The 20689-nt window shown below is 41.4% G+C and overlaps 1 protein-coding gene across 4 annotated transcripts in view; it reads left to right on the forward strand.

Annotated features, from left to right (window-relative positions):
• LOC126094681 (dihydropyrimidinase-like) overlaps positions 1-20689 on the forward strand; it is a 346768-nt gene that overhangs the window by 257897 nt on the left and 68182 nt on the right. The window contains exon 1 of one of the 4 annotated variants that reach the window (XM_049909202.1): positions 13669-13868. The exons of the other annotated variants lie outside the window; for them this stretch is intronic. Within the exon in view, the coding sequence (XP_049765159.1) occupies positions 13779-13868 (90 nt within the window). The 5' untranslated portion in view covers positions 13669-13778. Of the gene's footprint in view, positions 1-13668; positions 13869-20689 lie in introns of those variants that run through there. 4 annotated transcript variants of the gene reach the window in all.

Below are 20689 nucleotides of genomic sequence, written 5' to 3' on the forward strand. Positions count from 1 at the left end.
GGGAACGCCAGATATTCTGTTTTACTTGATGACTTTCCGTCTACTACTATGAACTGTGATCTTTCTGACAGGAAATCACGAATCCACTCGCACAACTGAAGCGATATTCCATAGGTTAGGAGACGCTTGTGAGGAACGGTATCGAAAGCCTTCTGGAAATCTAAAAATGTGGAATCAATTTGATATCCCCTGTCGATAGCACACATTACTTCATGAGTATAAAGAGCTAGTTGCGTTTCGCAAGAACGATATTTTCTGAATCCGTGCTGACTATGTGTCAATAAATCTTTTTCTTCGAGGTACTTCATAACGTTCGAATACAGTATATGTTCCAAAACCCTACTGCAAATCGACGTTAGTGATATGGGCCTGTAATTCAGTAGATTACTCCTACTTCCTTTTTGGGTATTGGTGTGACTTGAGCAATTTTTCAGTCTTTAGGTACGGGTCTTTCTGTGAGCGAGCGGTTGTATGTAATTGCTAAATATGGAGCTATTGTATCAGCATACACTGAGCGGAACCTGACTGGTATACAATCTGGACCGGAGGCCTTGGCTTTATTAAGTGATTTAAGCTGCTTTGTTACACCGAGGATATCTACTTCTATGTTTCTCATCTTGGCAGTTGTTCTTGATTTGAAGTCAGGAGTATTTACTTCGTCTTCTTTGGTGAAGGAGTTTCGGAAAACCGTGTTTAATAACTCTGCTTTAGTGGCACTGTCATCAGTGACTTCACCGTTGTTATCGCGCAATGAAGGTATTGATTACGTCTTGCCACAGGTGTGCATATGTCTGACCAGAATCCCTTTGGGTTTTCTGTCAGATTTCGGTACAGAATTTCGTTTTGGAAATTATTAAAAGCATCTCGCATTGAAGTACGCACTATGTTTCGAACTTCTGCAAAATGTTTGCGTTCTTTTAAATTTGGCATGCTTTTTTCGCTGCTTCTGCAACAGCGATCTGACCCGTTTTGTGTACCATGGGGGATCAGTACCATCACTTATTAATTTATGTGGTATATATCTCTCAATTGCTGTCGATGCTGTCTCTTTGAAATCATTCCACAACTTTTCTACGCTTACATGATTAGATCGGAAGGGGTGGAGACTGTCTCTTAAAAAGGCGTTAACAGCATTTTCATCAGCTTTTTTAAGTAGATACACTTTAAGTTTCTTTTTGATGGTTGTAGATGTTACGGTATTCAGCCTAGCAGCACCTTACTTGTGGGCGCTAATCCCTGTATTCGTCACGATACTCACTGTTGGTCCAGGGTTATTTGCTGCTAAGAGGTCAAGGATGCTTTCGCAACCATTTACGCTTCGAGTAGGCTCATGAACTAATTGTTCAAAATAATTTTCTGAGCAAGCATTCAGTACGATTTCGGATGAAGTTTTATGCCTGCCACCTGCTTTAAACGTATAATTTTTCCAGTATATCGAGGGTAGATTGATCAGCAACTATATCTTCTGAATCGGGGGGTCGGTAAAACGACCCAATTAATAGTTTAGTCCGATTGTCAAGTATAATCTCTACCCATACTATTTCGCAGGAACTATCTACTTCAGTTTCACTACAGGGCAAACTACTCCTGACTGCAATAAATACTCCACCGCCAACTGTATTTAATCTATCCTTTATGAACACTGCTAGATCGTTTGAAAAAATTTCGGCTGAACTTATTTCCGGCTTTAGCCACCTTTCTGTACCTATAACTATTTGAGCCTCAGTGCTTTCTATTAGGGCTTAGAGCTCTGGTTCTTTCCCAGCACAGCTACGACAATTTACAACTACAATACCGATCGTTTCTGCTGCTACCTTACTGTGTTTTACCTGCCGCCTTTTAGATGAACGCCATTTCTGTGGTTCCCTGAGACCCTCTAACCTAAAAAAAAACCGCCCAGTCTCTTCCACACAGCCCCCGCTATCCGTGTAGTCGCCTCCTGTGTATAGTGGACTCCTGACCTATTAAGCGGAAACCGGGAAACCACCACCCGATGGCGCAACTCAAGGAATCTGCAGCTACACGGTCACAGAACCGCCTGAGCCTCTGATTCCGACCCTTCACTCGGCTCTACACCTGCCGGCCTTTGTGGCCAAGCGGTTCTAGGCGCTTCAGTCCGGAACCGCGCGACTGCTACGGTCGCAGGTTCGAATTCTGCTTCGGGCACGGATGTGTGTGATGTCCTTAGGTTAGTTAGGTTTAAGTAGTTCTAAGTTCTAGGGGACTGATGACCTCAGATGTTGAGTCCCATAGTGCTCAGAGCCATTTGAGCCATTCGGCTCTACACCGAAGGACCACAGTCGGCTCTATCGACGATGCTGCAGATGGTGAGCTCCGCCTTAATCTCGGAAGCAAGACTGGCAGTCTTTACTATTTCCGCTAGCCGCCCGAAACGAGAGAGAATCTCCTCCAATCCAAAGCGACACACGTCATTGGTACCGACATGAGCCACCACCTGCAGTTTGTTGCACCCTATATTCTCCATGGCATCCGGAAGCACCCTTTCGACATCCGGAATGACTCCCCCCGGGATGCACACGGAGTGCACACTGGTTCCTTTCCCTCCTTGGCAGCTATGTTCCTAAGGGGCCCCATTACGCGCCTAACGTTGGAGCTCCCAACTACCAGCAAACCCACCCTCTGTGAATGCCCAGTGTGAGATTTTTGGGGACCATTTTTGCACAAATCTTTCTCATACTAAGATCTTCAGTTATTACTAGACGAACCATTTTTCAATTGGCGTTCAGTTCTCCTGCAATCATTTTCACGGATAATCTTCGATCAGATCGTACGAGTTCACGCACCCTGGCCAAGTTGACATCGATCTGTGAGGTTGATGGTCGTCAAGTGCAGTCTTCATCTTCAACATTCGTTCTGCCTTCACTAAACATTTTATGCCAACGAAAAACTTGAGCTCTTGACATAAACTCCTCTCCAAAAGCCTTCTGAAGCTTACTGTAAGTTGTCGTCGCAACAGCGAGAAACACGGGAAAATGTGGCAGCCGATCAGTTAGAGCAAACGGAAATCAATCCAGAATTGCTGAGCCGTGTTATCACTGGTGATGAAAGTTGGTTTTTTCAGTACGAACCAGAGACAAAACGCCAAAGTTAGCAATGGTGCTCAAAGGGATCACCCAGACCAAAAAAAAAGCTCGCATGTCAAAGTCAAAAGTGAAATGCATGCATGTGTGCTTCTTTGATTCCAGGGGAATTGTTCATAAAGAGTGGGTGCGTCCTGGACAAACAGTTAACCAATATTACTACATAGAAATTTTAGAAAGACTTCGTAAAAAAGAGTTCTTCGTGTCCGTGTCAACAGTGCTGGTAACTGGATTCTGCATCGCGATAATGCACTATCCCATCTTGCTATGTCAGTACAGCAATTTTTAACCTCAAAACAAATATCAGTACTACCACAGCCACCTTATTCACCAGATATCGCTCCATGAGACTTTTTTCTATTTCCAAGAGTCAAAACGGCGGTCAAGGGACACCATTTTCAAACAACACAAGATGTCCAAAAAGCTGTGACGAGGGTCTTGGAGCGTATTACAGAAGATGAGTTCCAGAAATGTTACCATCAATGGCAGAAGCGCTGGAAAAAGTGTGTGCAATCAAAAGGGAACTACTTTGAAGGAGACAACACTGAACTTGACTAAAACGGTAAGCAACATTTTTTTTTCACATCGGTCTCATTACTTTATTGGCGCCCCTCGTAGATCATTTGAATCTGTCTTTGGCATTGCCCACTCTCGATAATGCGATCCGTTTTTCGTTGTAAGGTTGAAAATCAAAATATCTGTCAATTTCACTACATGGCAACTAGGTCATGTGTAATTTCATTTAGTTGATTGGAAGGGAGGGAGGCTTCGTGACCCCCTGGAAGCCCCTCCCCCTTTGGCTACGTCCTTGGTGACTCTCCTCATTCAGGAAGACTTTCGCAGTCTCATCAAGCTTGTTTACACCCGTTAATCCACAATAATCCACGTCAGTGTGCTCGAGAACTGACAAATTTGATGAACTCTGATCATTCCACCGTCGTGCGACATTTTAGTGCAATGGCAAGGTTCAAATATCATTGTGTATGGGTGCCCCGTGCTCTAAGCCAAAATCACAGAAATCAGCGGGTGGCCATATGTGCATCTTCCGCTTTCTCATCAACAATTGTCTCGTGAACAACACCGATCATACCTATCCTGTACCGTTACTGGTGACGAGAAGCTGTGCCTTTAAGCTAACGAAAGGAAAAGAGGGGAATGATTAAGCCCAAACAGAGCAGCAACTCCCCCCTACAAAGACCTGTGTGCATCCATAAAAGATAATATTATGGATCTGTTTGGGAGCGATGGTGTGGTGTGCTACGAATTGCTTCCCCGATATATACACTCCTGGAAATTGAAATAAGAACACCGTGAATTCATTGTCCCAGGAAGGGGAAACTTTATTGACACATTCCTGGGGTCAGATACATCACATGATCACACTGACAGAACCACAGGCACATAGACACAGGCAACAGAGCATGCACAATGTCGGCACTAGTACAGTGTATATCCACCTTTCGCAGCAATGCAGGCTGCTATTCTCCCATGGAGACGATCGTAGAGGTGCTGGATGTAGTCCTGTGGAACGGCTTGCCATGCCATTTCCACCTGGCGCCTCAGTTGGACCAGCGTTCGTGCTGGACGTGCAGACCGCGTGAGACGACGCTTCATCCAGTCCCAAACATGCTCAATGGGGGACAGAACCGGAGATCTTGCTGGCCAGGGTAGTTGAGTTACACCTTCTAGAGCACGTTGGGTGGCACGGGATACATGCGGACGTGCATTGTCCTGTTGGAACAGCAAGTTCCCTTGCCGGTCTAGGAATGGTAGAACGATGAGTTGGATGACGGTTTGGATGTACCGTGCACTATTCAGTGTCCCCTCGACGATCACCAGTGGTGTACGGCCAGTGTAGGAGATCGCTCCCCACACCATGATGCCGGGTGTTGGCCCTGTGTGCCTCGGTCGTATGCAGTCCTGATTGTGGCGCTCACCTGCACGGCGCCAAACACGCATACGACCGTCATTGGCACCAAGGCAGAAGCGACTCTCATCGCTGAAGACGACACGTCTCCATTCGTCCCTCCATTCACGCCTGTCGCGACACCACTGGAGGCGGGCTGCACGATGTTGGGGCGTGAGCGGAAGACGGCCTAACGGTGTGCGGGACCGTAGCCCAGCTTCATGGAGACGGTTGCGAATGGTCCTCGCCGATACCCCAGGAGCAACAGTGTCCCTAATTTGCTGGGAAGTGGCGGTGCGGTCCCCTACGGCACTGCGTAGGATCCTACGGTCTTGGCGTTCATCCGTGCGTCGCTGCGGTCCGGTCCCAGGTCGAAGGGCACGTGCACCTTCCGCCGACCACTGGCGACAACATCGATGTACTGTGGAGACCTCACGCCCCACGTGTTGAGCAATTCGGCGGTACGTCCACCCGGCCTCCCGCATGCCCACTATACGCCCTCGCTCAAAGTCCGTCAACTGCACATACGGTTCACGTCCACGCTGTCGCGGCATGCTACCAGTGTTAAAGACTGCGATGGAGCTCCGTATGCCACGGCAAACTGGCTGACACTGACGGCGGCGGTGCACAAATGCTGCGCAGCTAGCGCCATTCGACGGCCAACACCGCGGTTCCAGGTGTGTCCGCTGTGCCGTGCGTGTGATCATTGCTTGTAGAGCCCTCTCGCAGTGTCCAGAGCAAGTATGGTGGGTCTGACACACCGGTGTCAATGTGTTCTTTTTTCCATTTTATTGTCAACAGCTGAGACGTCGTGCAGACGCAGTCCAAGAACAATGACCAGGAAGACTGCGTGAAGTGACAGTACTCCACGATAAAACCCGCCCGAATTCTGTTAGACTGACAAAATACGGTATACGGGAGGTTGATTGGGAAGTCATTCTGCACCCACCTTATTCACCTGATCTTGCACCCTTAGATTTTCACCTTTTCTGCTCTCTATCTAACAACCTTCAAGGAACTTCCTTTCCGGGTGAAAATGCGTTCCGAATATATCTCGACGAGTTCTTCGCCTCAAAACCATGTGATTTCCACAGACGCGAAATCGAAAAGTTTCCCCAGCATTGGCAGACTGTTGTAAATAGTGAAGGTGAATATACTGTTAATGGCAAAAGTCTGTTATGTGTATCTCTTGTGCTTACTAAACTTATGGCAAGACGCTACCAGCTTATGTACGAACCTAATAGCATGCATTAACGATAGCTTGTAATTTTCTAGAACTTTTTTATATTTAGACTATTCTCAAAAAGGTAACTGCGAAGAAACCATGGATAATGGTTCTCATCCTACTTTACTCTTCGAAAATTGGGTACAAAATTTGGGAATTAATATACAATACGTAAGAATAAAGCTTTTTAGAAAAATATCCTGGGGAATGGGGGATAGAGGTAATGAGATTAGACTAATAAGAAATTGAGTAAAGTTAAGATGCTGGTTTTAATGGTTGAGGCGTTCTACATAGTCTCCCCATCCCTCCACTCGAGTACAACGCACAGCCCTCGATTTTTTACCTACTTGATCCTCTGCTGCCTTCACTACTTCATCCCTCAATGCTACCCATTCTTCTTCTACTGTATTTCTTTCCCCCATTCTTGTCAAGTGTTCCCTTCTGCTCTCCCTGAAACTCTGTACAACCACTGGTTGAGTCAGTTTATCCAGGTCCCATCTCCTGAAATTCCCGCCTTTTTGCAGTTTCTTCGGTTTTAATCTACAGTTCATAACCAATAGATTATGGACACAGTCCACATCTGACCCTGGAAATGTCTTACAATTTAAAACCTGGTTCCTAAATCTCTGTCTATCCATTCTATAATTATCTGATACCTTCTATTATCTCCAGCCTTCTTCCATGTATACAACCTTCTTTTATGATTCTTGAACCAAGTGTTGCAAGTTATGCTCTGTGCAAAATTCTACCAGGCGGCTTCCTCTTTCATTTCTTACCCCCAGATATACACCTACAACGTTTCCTTCTCTTCCATTTCCTACTATCGAATTCCAGTCACCGATGACTATTAAATTTTCGTCTCCCTTCACTATCTGAATAATGTCTTTTATCTCATGATACATTTCTTCAATTTCTTTGTCATCTGTAGAACTAGTTGGCATATAAACTTGTACTACTGTAGTAGGCATGGGCTTCGTGTCTATCTTGGCCACAACAAGGCGTTCACTATGCTGTTTGTAGTAACTTAACCCGCACTCCTATTTTTTTTTCATTATTAAACCTACTCCTGCATTACCCCTATTTGATTTTGTATTTATAACCCTGTATTCACCTGACCAAAAGTCTTGTTCCTCCTGCCACCGAACTTCGCTAATTCCCATTATATCTAACTTTAACCTATCCATTTCCCTTTTTAAATTTTCTAACCTACCTGCCCGATTAAGGGATCTGACATTCCACGCTCCGATCCGTAGAACGCCAGTTTTCTTTCTCCTGATAACGACGTCCTCTTGAGTAGCCCCGCCCGGAGATCCGAATGGGGGACTATTTTACCTCCGGGATATTTTACCAAAGAGGACGCCATCACCATTTAACCATACAGTAAAGCTGCATGCCCTCGGGAAAAATTACGGCTGTAGTTTCCCCTTGCTTTCAGCCGTTCGCAATACCAGCACAGCAAGGCCGTTTTGGTTAGTGTTACAAGGCCAGATCAGTCAATCATCCAGACTGTTGCCCTTGCAACTACTGAAAAGGCTGCTGCCCCCCTTCAGTAACCACACGTTTTTCTGGCCTCTCAACAGATACCCCTCCGTTGTGGTTGCACCTACGGTAGGGCTATCTGTATCGCTGAGGCACGCAAGCCTCCCCACCAACGGCAAAGTCCATGGTTCATGGGGGGATATTAAGGTAGAAGATAATTTACTGAAAGTGTGACGTGCTTTGGCAGCTTCCGAATTTTCAGATAACAAGTGGATTTCGAGATTTAAAAAATTCAGGTTCTTTTCAGGTGAATCAGTTTGTGAGATCGTTAAAAAACATGTTGTTCAAAATGGCCATTTTGCTTGGACGGAAACAAATGGTAATCGCAATGGACGATGTCTAGTGATGGTGGCTGGTGGGGGGAAGACGTCCCATAGAAGTCCCTTCAAAGTTTCCTTCATTCCGTTTGCAACATGTGGTTTGGCATTGACGTGTGACAGAATCACTTTGCCAGGTCTCTGCGCCTACTGTGGGTCTTTGTCTTTAAATGTGCAATTCAAGTTGAGTTACATAGTGCTTCGTAGCGTACAGCATTCACTGTTTCTCGTTATTGCAGCAGCTCATAGTCCAACACACCGACCAGGACGCATTTTGTCACCCACCTGAGAATCGTTGTCTTCGAATCAAATGGTTGAAATGGCTCTGAGCACTATGGGACTTAACTGCTGTGGTCATCAGTCCGTTAGAACTTAGAACTACTTAAACCTAACTAACCTAAGGACATCACACACATCCATGCCCGAGGCAGGATTCGAACCTGCGACCGTAGCGATCGCGCGGTTCCAGACTGCAGCGCCTAGAATCACTCGGCCATGTCTTCGAATCGTCACAACCAATCTCTGCATGTTGTTACCGACAGATCATTTTCTCCATACGACTTCCTGCAGCAGTTTTTTTTATTTGAAAACAGAAGAGTAGGGCTGAAACTTCCCGCAAACCCTATCTTGTATATGTAAATAGGTGTGTTATTTTCGTACCACTCGAAATTCACGTGCTGAACTGAAAGTCTAATATTTCTACTGTTAAACAGGTCAGGTGTTGATGTCAGTACACGTACTGACCACTGTACGCCAACGGCGAGAATTTATTCAAGTTGCCAATGCAATAACGCTACTGGAGCAAATCGCTTGGGCCTATTTGCACAGTCGTAGATGTAGTAGATGTAGAGATATTGCTAAAAGTTTTTGGTCGATATTTAAAAGAAGAAAACCTCGCTGGTGACTAGTAGAAGTCTCTGCAATGGCGGAGTGCTGCACAAACGTAACTACGACCACAAGAATGCGTGACTGTTTATTAGATTTTGAGGGGGTCAATATTTCCAGCATCGACCCATGATACCACCCTCACCCCTATTATAATAACACTACTACTAATAACAGTAATAATAATAGTGATATGTTTTAGCAGGTAGAAATTAACTAGAGCTGGAACAGCACACAATTTCGGTCACCAAGATCACTAGACCTTATTTCACCAGATTGCTTGCATTAGTGCAGACACAAAAACGAAGTTTGCAGAGAAAGAGCGTAGACACGAGACAAATTATTTATCGTATTATAGTCATTCGCCTCAGAATCGTTGTCTTCGAATCATCACAACCAATCTCGGCATGTTGTTTCCGACAGATCATGTTCTCCATACGACTTCCCGCAGCAGAGTTTGACAGAGCACTGAAAGACCTGAGTCGGAACAAGGCCCCCGGGAGTAGACAACATTCTATTGGAACTACTGACGGCCTTGGGAGAGCCAGTCCTGACAAAACTCTACCATCTGGTGAGCAAGATGTATGAGACAGGTGAAATACCCTCAGACTTCAGGAAGAATATAATAATTCCAATCGCAAAGAAAGCAGGTGTTGACAGATGTGAAAACTACCGAAGTATCAGTTTAATAAGTCACAGCTGCAAAATACTTGGATTCTGTAGAAATGTTGGAACACGTGAGGCAATACTGACCCTACGACTTATCTTAGAAAATAGATGAAAGAAAGGCAAACCTACGTTTCTAGCATTTGTAGACTTAGAGAAAACTTTTGACAATGTTGACTGGAATACTCTCTTTCAAATGCTGAAGGTGGCAGGGGTAAAATGCAGGGAGCGATAGGCTATTTACAATTTGTACAGAAACCAGATGCCAGTTATAAGAGTCGAGGGGCAGGAAAGGGAAGCAGTGTTTGGGAAGGGAGTGAGACAGGGTTGTAGCCTCTCCCCGATGTTATTCAATCTGTATATTGAACAAGCAGTAAAGGAAACAAAAGAAAAAATCGGAGTAGGTATTAAAATCCATGGAGAAGAAATAAAAACTTTGAGGTTCGCTGATGACATTGTAGTTCTGTCAGAGACAGCAAAGGACTTGGAAGAGCAGTTGAACGGAATGGACGGTGTCTTGAATGGAGGGTATAAATTGAACATCAACAAAAGCAAAACGAGGATAATGGAACGTAGTCGAATTAAGTCGGGTGATGCTGAGGGAATTAGATTAAGAAATGATACACTTAAAGTAGTAAAGGAGTTTTGCTATTCGGGGAGCAAAATAACTGATGATGGTCGAAGTAGAGAGGATATAAAATGTAGACTGGCAATGGCAAGGAAAGTGTTTCTGAAGAAGAGAAATTTGTTAACATCAAGTATAGATTTAAATGTCAGGAAGTCGTTTCTGAAAGTATTTGTATGGAGTGTAGCCATGTATGGAAGTGAATCATGGACGATAAATAGTTTGGACAAGAAGAGAATAGAAGCTTTCGAAATGTGGTGCTACAGAAGAATGCTGAAGATTAGATGGTAGATCACATAACTAATGAGGAGGTATTGAATAGAACTGGGGAAAAGAAGAGATTGTGGCACAACTTGTCAAGAAGAAGGGACCGGTTGGTAGGACATGTTCTGAGGCATCAAGGGATCACAAATTTAGTATTGGAGGGCAGCGTGGAGGGTAAAAATCGTGGAGGGAGACCAAGAGATGAATACACTAGACAGATTCAGTAGGATGTTGGTTGCAGTAAGTACTGGGAGATGAAGAAGCTTGCACAGGATAGAGTAGCAATGAGAGCTGCACCAAACCAGTCTCAGGACTGAATACCACAACAACAGTCATGAAAAGTATTCGCAAATACAAATATGAACAACCAGGGAATGACGACAATGAAAATTTGTTCTGGACCGGGACTCGAACCCGGACTCCCCACTTAAAGCAAGTGGTCACCTTAACGGCTTTGGTTATCCGTATACGACTCACGGCCTGCTCCAAATCTCTTATACGTCGTCGTTCCTGCGTCATTCGTACACACATTACGTAATTCCCGTACAGGGGAGGACATTTTAATTTAAAGTCGCTGCCCGGTATCGGCGGATAAATACGATATTGCAGTGCCTATGTTGTTCAGAAGAACGATACTATGCGTACATGCAGGTCTTAAGGAGCCTTGCATTGTTCTTCAAGACAGGCGTTGCAATATTGAATATTGGCATTATGAACAGTGCTGGGCTGATATAAGTTCATCAAAGATATTCAGAAGAGTTGCAAGGTACGTAAAACATTGTGAAGACATCTTCGACCATAGATACAAGTAGACTGGCTTTGCTCTGCAGAAGCTATACGGCTGGTGTGGCTCCAACATAAACCACGTGACTGTCGGCAAAACGTGGCGGGATTTCAAATCAGCGGTCTGCCATCCTATGTTTGTATCGGATTTTCCCATTTCTCAATTGACTGCCAAACGCTTCCAACAAAAACTACTTCCTTATTTGTGAAAAATTATGCCAGAACTACAATTGACCTGGATTTGTTCAAAGTACCATTTATAAAATCTAACAAATACATCGAACGCCACTCTGGTGGGCAGTGGAACCAAATTACTATAAACTATCAATTATAGTAAAATGTCGTTAAAATTCTTTTAAACAGTAAGAGTGGGCTCGTGTCAAAACTTTAAACATTGTATTCGCCACGTTTCGAGCTTTAGTCACTTATAAAAGAAAATGGGCTATGGGAATTATGTCAATTATAGGTGTCAAAATTGTTTACTTTAGGAGCAGGTCCATTTTAGAGTATCAATTTTAGGTGCACTTCAAAGGTTCAGTTCCCACTATTTTTACAAAAGTTTAAACTATTAGTTTAAAAAAAATGATATTTTAGATGAAAGGTGAGACTTTGCAGTTTCAGAAAATAATTTTGGAGCCTAAGTTTAAAAATGACAGACACTGTAAATACAAATTATAGATGTTGTTGTTGTGGTCTTCAGTCCTGAGACTGGTTTGATGCAGCTCTCCATGCTACTCTATCCTGTGCAAGCTGCTTCATCTCCCAGTATCTACTGCAACCGACATCCTTCTGAATCTGCTTAGTGTATTCATCTCTTGGTCTCCCTCTACGATTTTTACCCTCCACACTGCCCTCCAATGCTAAATTTGTGATCCCTTGATGCCTCAAAACATGTCCTACCAACCGATCCCTTCTTCTAGTCAAGTTGTGCCACAAACTTCTCTTCTCCCCAATCCTATTCAATACCTCCTCATTAGTTACGTGATCTACCCACCTTATCTTCAGCATTCTTCTGTAGCACCACATTTCGAAAGCTTAAAAAAAAATTATAGATATACATTGTAAATAATAACTAACCTATCAAAACACTTCTCCTCGAAGTGCTTCGAGCAAAGGCGCTTATGTGCAAACGGGCTTAAAGTTTTTCCGTTTCAAGGCCTGTATCCAAAGCTGCCTTCGGTTTTCATCCTTACAGAACCTATGAGTAGGAACGAGAAACAGTTATACTTACTTCTGTAACCGAATCATCACAGATATTTCCAAAATGTAATATGAGTCTGAGTTTACAGGCATCACTTTCAACATTTTAATTTACGTGATACTCTATTTCAAGTGTAAAAAAATATAAAAGTCACTTCAGCAGATTTCAACAAACGCATCTGCACTATCTTAGACACACTTACACGTGAAATGTAATGCCATTTCCCCGACGAAACGCTGAGTACAGCCATAAGCGCAACACGAAACAACCATGTTTTGCCAACATTCACGTGACTTCAGCCCAGAGATGTTGGAGCCACGAAAATGACGTCAGGGCCAGTCTATTATATTTATGGTCGGAGGAAGACATTAAAAGTGCCTGTAATCGATGGTGGGATTTATGATAATTTTATTAAAACTTAATCAATTATTCGTTAGTTTTGTATCAGTACATTAGTTCAAAAAGTTTTAGGTATGCTAGTAATAACTTTTGTGTGATTTATTTCGGCACAAAATTCAGAGCTGAAAATCTACTCGGTATGAAAATTGGGCATTTTTTGTCACATGTGAACCATTCACACCGCGTAGTCATTAAAATCGGCTGTAAAAATACCGTATGTAATATTCCTCCTGAAATCCCTTGTATAACAGTTCCAGAAGACTTGCACAATTTACCAGCTAGTGAAGAGCTTGGATAATATCTTGCAAAACATTTCACGATTCGAATGCGTACTCGAAGACGGAGAAGGATGTTCTTAATTGATAACAGTGCAAAAATTGCAGTTTCTTGTGTAAGTCAAGTTTTTAGTATCTCGTGTCCCGCCCCCTTCTCTCTAGACCTCTGTATATAAGATCGCATGACAATCTTATTGTAAACATTTACTTCCACAATTCGTTTCGATATTTATCAATTACAGAATTGGACGAGAATATAAAATAACTCTGGCTGCTTCGCATCTCACCGATACACTTAAACTATGGGAGATTTTTGCGTTGCAGACTAGGGGAAAATTCTCTTATCGTTCCTCCCCTACGGTCTTTCTAGCGAGGTACCAGTCGTTCAATAAAATGGATGGAAATCCCATGACGCGGCAGTTCAGCAGGCAGGTAAGGGCTCAAGATCACGCGTGTTGCTGAGAGTGCTGTGATTCCTTTAGGAGTAGTTCAGTACTGCTAACAGTCGCGTAAACGTGTGATACGTTATCCAGTACACGACTTAAGAAATCGCAACTGATAGTAGTGGCAGTTGCGACAAAGTGTATCAAGCATGATGAATGAAACACAAGAAGATGTAAATAAGAATGTAACGTCTAGTACAGAAGTTCATTTGAACCACCTGGACTGCAGTGATCAAAAGGTGAAACATACATTTGACAATAATTCAGTAACAAATGTCAGTAGCTTGCCATTTTTATGCATTAACGTAGTTAAACATGGGTCTATATGACAGAATTAGAATTACACGCTTGCAAATAAATATGTTAATGAACTGAGAAATTCAGCATTTGGGTAGAGTTCAACTGACCTTACTGCTGACAGTTACTGGTCTTTGGAGTTGTGGGTACTTTGAGGCTTCTGCTACTCGATGGCGCACTATTTAAATAATTTTTTTTTTTTTTCCTCACTTAATCTTATCCATATGTTATTCTTTACGTCGCTGTGACGTTTCGTGGAGCGTTATGGCACAAACCGTGTGTCACTATACAGTTTGTATGTCATATAATATTGAAATCTCAAAAAACAATTTCGCATGCAATTTATTTTACGTTATTGATCGTTTCGTGCATATTAGCAGATTCTTAGTCAGTAAGAGCACTCAGAAGTTGGCGTAATGATTAAACTACTAATGTCGTAAAATGACAAAATTGTTTAAAATATTATCGTCAATTTCACAATTGTTTTGTGATATTTTGAAGAAGAGATTTTATCACAACTCGCATGTCATTGCCGTGTAATTGTGTCAGGTCAAAATTTTCAATTAAATTTTAATTGCAAAGAAATGTTTCTTTTGCCACAAACTCATGATCTCAAATTGTCTTCCATATTTTGGTTGTGATGACAAGAGTGATCTGTAATCTGGCGTAAGGACTAGGTTAAATTGGAAGGTGATAATTTGTTTGAAAGTCGGATAAGCTAAGGAACGTGAATGTCAGATAACACTTGTAGCAACAAACTTACTTGTGTCGTATTCTCATGTTTTTCGCTCGCGCCGTATTTCAAACACCTTTCATCGTAAAAGAAAAATGTCAACGTAAATTCAAAAAATGTATATGAGATTGTGGTCAATTTTCAGCAAGTATTTTATACACGTTATTTACGTATGTCACACATGAACTAATTAAAAATGGAAAGGGGGGGGGGTCCCACTATGTATAGCAGAGCACATACTGATATGTGAGATTCAGCGACAATTGTTCCCAGTCAATGGATTTTGGAACCTAAAGGTTACCACATAATTATATATAGTTCTTACTTTGCGTGGATAGATGTAAGGGTTTCAACATACAGGTACAGTATATTGTTACCTGGTTCAGACTGATGTCAGTGACACTTATTTTAACTACTGTTTGTCAACTGGAATGGACTATCATGTATTGGCTGTACTGGTTTTGTCTCTTGATTAGCCAGACAGTAACCTAATATATATGTTGTTGTATCCATGAACAAGAAAATCGGGTACCAGTACTGTTAGAAATGTAACAACAATATGTTTGTGGATTGTCATTTAGTGTGTACACAGTTCCTCACCTACATTTTGTTTGTAATAATTCACACTATATACTATAGAGAACAGTTGAGATATAACACTCTCTGTGGGCTCAGTGGAATACAGCTTACATGACAGACAAAAATTTTTCATGCCACAGGTAAGTTAATTGCATGTTGCTTTCTCTTTAGTTAAAGATGTTACTGTCATATACTCGTGTAGCAAGAAGCAAAAAAATCCCCATTTTAGGAACGGAAACTGTTTCGTGCAGACAGCTAAATGTAGGCTGACTGGCCTGCTAGGTGGAAAGTACTGTAGTTTTCTGTGTCTATCTTGTGCATGCTCAGGTGTTAAACTTGTATTGTGATATAACCATTTCCATATCTCACTGTGTCGGATATCTGTAAATTATATTTAATCTCTGAAAAATAAAGTCAGACATTCTTTAATTTTTTGCACGGGCATCAAGTATATCGTTATTTCCTGTTGTGATATCCCGGCTGAGAACTTTCAAGGTTTGTCAAGGTAAGGTGGTGACTGACATTGTAGAATGAAAGCATGGCTGTTTATTAATATGCTGTGAGAAGTCCTGGTGGAATTTAAATAATTGAGGAGTAAAGGTAACAACTCGCAGGATAGTAGAGGTGTTAAGTTGTCAAAGGGAACATAAAAAGACTGCAAACTCTTTCAATTACTTAACACTTCTACCATTCGGTGAACTGATACCCTTACTTCTTAATTTACATCTATACTGATAGCTCAGTCAGTGTGTCACAGATGGCAGTTGGCACAACAGTGTAGCTAGATATAAGGCCCATGTGTCGGAGGGAAAATGTTGCTAGTGACGAGGCAAAACTAAGACAGAGCTACTCAAGAATTTGCATAGCCACAATAATTATTACTTGGGTGGTCCCGCATTGAATTTGTAGCAGGTGGTAGAATGAAGGCAGTGAAGATTCTGAATGGAAAATCCTGAGAGAGAAGAAACTAAATTGGAGGACACAACAACTTCTGTCTTTGGAAGCTCTCTGTGGTGAAACAAGCAGTAGAAATAAGACTGACAGACAACCTCTTCAGCCTTCGCCAGATTTTCGATGTAGACATTCATAGAATTTTCTCATATTAAAGCCTCGCCCTCACATGGATTGATGTTCAAGGTCTTTTCCAGCCTGTGATGCATGTATGTTTCACTCTCCATTATGGTTTTGAGTCACATTGTTTTAATATCTCAAAGAATAAAGAGGTATAATTTCATAAACAGAGGTCAGCCACCAAGTCACATTGTCAGTGGCTGGAAGATTGTTGGCTGAAATATTGAGCAAAATATGTCAGTCAGATATCTTGGTTAGCAAAGATATGTAGACCAAACTAAAAGAGTGGAATTAACAGTCAATTACAGAGTCTGATAATATTTGGGTCAACCAAAGTTAGTGATACCACCTGCCTGGTTTGACCTGTGATGCAACAGTGTTGAAATTACTGCTTTAAAGCAACAGTAAAGTCATACACGAACATATTAGACACTCCTAAAATCTATCAGAATGTTTTGACTCTGAGATGTAGTTTCTGGTTAACAGTAGTATTCCCATTAAACCATATTTAACTTTTCTGTTATACAGGCAGGTGACAACATTCTGTGAAAGAAGTAAGATCCCTATAGTTCCTCCATCGTGATTCCATTTACAGAACATGGTGTATGAGTATATGAATGGGTTTATTTTCAGATACAGGCTTAATATAAAATAATGCAAGTAAGGTTCTCTGCATAATTTTCAGTACTTAGCATCTTGTATCTGGATGCATCAGCATTTTCAGCTTTCAATTAAGAACAAATATCTGTTAATTTTCTTCCCGCACCTCCCCCCCCCCCCCCCCCCCCTTCATCTTCATATTTGAATGCTGCTTCTATAGATTGATCGGCAGAAGTAAGAGCTAACCCCACAACCTAGTAAGGATTTGTCTAATTATTTATCTTCAGGTGTTTTGCGTGAGGAACATTTTGGTAACAAGTAACACCACGCAGTAAGAAAATGCTTGTTATTACATGAATTGCTTTCTCTTATTGTAATTATGTTCCTATGCTTGAAATTAAAAAAAAAAAAAAACCACACACACACACACACACACAAAACATGCAGTAACAAAGTACAGTCTTGTGGGTTAGCCCTTTTTTTCGCTGACCCTTCAGTCATGGACTTCCTCGTAGTGTGAATAGCATAACACTTTGAAACATCCCCTTAGAAAACTTAATGAATTACTGTGCTGATAAAACTCTTTCGCTACTTGATTTTCAAACAGCTGAGCAGAACTGAACGTACTCAGACATTTCGCTCTTTACCTATTCTGATCAACACTAAACTGACACACAATATTTTTAGCACAACGCAATGTGACTTTCAATAATCCCTACAAAAGAATGGCCCTGACTAACGTTAACCTATACCTTTCACAAACCACTTACAAAAATCTTTGTTACTCGAACTACTGCAATACAGCGAGCGCCACTACTGCCAGCTAAATAAAAGATTCAAACTACTGAAGGCACTAACTACTGATAGGCATAGTTAGCAAATGAAAGATTTTGATAGAGAAGAAACAATGTATTTATCTTAATAGTGTTCAAAAGTCATAATATATATAGCAGTTCATGACATCCAGTCTTGCAAATTTACTATCTCTGATGGACACACGTCCAGATCATCCGCTCTCAAAACTCCGCCATTTCTCTCCCCACATCCACCACTGCTGGCGGCTCACCTCCAACTGCGCAACGCTACACGCTGTTAACAGCCAACTGCCCAACACTACAATGGCGAATAATACTCCAACAATGCAAACCAACCACAGCCTTCACACAGCACAGTCAGTGATTTTCATATAGAGCGCTACATGGCGTTACCAACATAAAAACCTAAGCAGCATACTCACAACTTGACTGTGTTCCTCATATCATTTCCTATACAAAAGCTCAAGGAACAAAGAAATTTCATTAGTTACAAATCTGTCTGTGAAATTCTTGGGTATAATAAACCGATTTGATGCCAAAACCCTCAGTTCTGCCTTCTTTGCACACAGAACTCTCTCCCATTGTGTTGCAAACAAGATTGCTAGCATACTTAACATACGTTCACTCTGTTCTGTCTTGTGGCATAATCTGTGACATCGCAGCTAAGGTGACAAAAGTATTTACAGAACTGCGCCATAATAATATTTTGTAAATTTGATAACCGAACTTCTTGCAAATACCTCTTCAGGGACCTAGAAAATCTTACATTTACTCAGTGGTACATACACTCTTCAATGACATTTGTGGTTAATAACAACTGACTGCATTTAGAATGAATTCAGCAATTCATAGCCACAGTAAAAGAAATAGAAATAATTTACTTATAGACCATGCATCCCTCTCTAAGGTTCAAAATGGAGTTTTATATTATGGTGCAAAAGTTGCTAGTAGACACCAGACAGGAAACTGAAAATACCAAAATATTTAAACATAAAGTAAACAAATACCCATTATCCACTTCTTATACAGTGTATCTGAATACTTGGATTCAGAAACATCAAGTCTCCATAATTCTAATGTTTGTATCTGATAGTGGTCTGTGTGAAGTTAAAAATGTTGTTTGAAGTATTAGATAATAACAGCAACAGCTGGGTTGAATATGATGATTATGATTGGTTTGTGGGGCACTCAACTGCACGGTCATCAGTGCCAGTACAAACTCTCCATTTTTACACAGACAAATCCAGCCACGATGATGATGATTAGGACAACACAAACACCCAGTGCCCAGGCAAAGAAAATCCTCAACCCAGCCGGGAATCGAACTGGGGTCCCTGTGTAGACCACAAGGTGTGGTTTAATAGGAGGAGAAGTGGCATTTTTCAGCATAGCTATTTTTCTCCTAACATGTGTATATAAAGTAATATAAAAGTAAAGCTGCAGCCTCCAAGCACAGTAGTCAGCAGCATAGCTCATCGTTTGCACACAGATTGTAAACATCAGATAATTTAGCAGTATTTTAACTTACTTCTGAGTGGAAGGTTACAGTAGCTGATTATTTACGTGTTTTTAGCAGTGCTATTTATTTTTCTTCAAGAGTTTGCATATTTTTTATAATTTGTGTTGGCTCAGTGTTAACGTTACCTGTAGTTCAGACATTAATTGATTAAACTTGGGTGGGGTCTGTGCCTGTTGTGTATGGATGCATAGGGAATCAGCCACTGTCCGTAAAGAGTTACCATAGCAACAGACTTCACTCTGCTGCTCTGGGCTGTGGTGGCACTGGGGTATCTGGGACAAATACTTCCATACCTCTAGAGCCTTAGGGTCACCTGGGATCGCTGATGCTGCTGTGGCTTCCGATTTGCACATCCTGGCCGGTGACTGATGAATAGAAGCGGTGTTGCAAATCTGCAAGGGGAAGGTGCAAGTGGGTATTGGTTTCACAGCTCTCCGTCTACATCTTAAATATGGGTTTATTTATTTATTTATTTATTTATTTTATCCATCTTTCAGCACTAACATGCAATCGATGTCGTCAGAAGAGTTACAGCTATTTGTACATTGTGTTTTACATACCAAAATATTACATAGTAAAAATATAGCAATGTTGTAAACTATTAGCTTACAACAGCCTCAACACCTAGATCCATACATAACAGTAAGCCATAATTTATCAGCATTAACATGCAATCAATATTGTCAGAAGTATTATAGCTATTTGTACATTATGTTTCATATAACAAAAATATTACATGGAAAAAAAAAGATAGTGTTGTACCCTATTAGCTTATAGCTAGCTGCCTCTACATCCATAACTATATAACAGTAAGCCGTAGTTTATCAATAAATTAGATCATCTTTACAACTATTCTGAAATTCTTCTACACTGTAGAAAGTATTTTTCTTCATCCACACTTTGGTTTTAGTTTTGAAAATATCCATTGAAACCAATTGAGCCTGTAAGGGTAAAGTGTTGGATAATTTTATGCCTATGTATTCATAGCTAGATTGGGTTTTCTTAAGCCTGGTTGTGGGTATATCAATCATATTTGTTTGTCGAGTATTGTGTTGATGAACTGATTTCCTTATAGTGTAGTGGTTTAAGTTTTCTTTTATGTTTAATAGGCAACAATATATGTAAAGAGATGGGACTGTGAGAATTTTTAAGTCTCTAAAATAAGGTCTACATGAGGTCTTGTTGTCAGTGATTCCGTACAAACGTCTAATTGCTTTCTTCTGCCAAGTGAAAATTTTTTTGGCTCCTGGAGAGTTACCCCATAAAAGAATGCCATATTGTAGATGGCAATGAAAGAAGGCATAGTATGACTGAAGCAATAAATCTTGTGTAACACATGTGTGTAGTTTGGCTAGTAGGTAGATAACTCGTGATAGCTTTCGACATACATAATCTGTATGTGTGTCCCAAGTTAATTTTGAGTCAATGTGTATTCCTAGTAGTTTA

This window comes from Schistocerca cancellata, chromosome 8 (genome assembly GCF_023864275.1).
Source record: "Schistocerca cancellata isolate TAMUIC-IGC-003103 chromosome 8, iqSchCanc2.1, whole genome shotgun sequence".
Classification (NCBI taxonomy): Eukaryota; Metazoa; Arthropoda; class Insecta; order Orthoptera; family Acrididae; genus Schistocerca; species Schistocerca cancellata.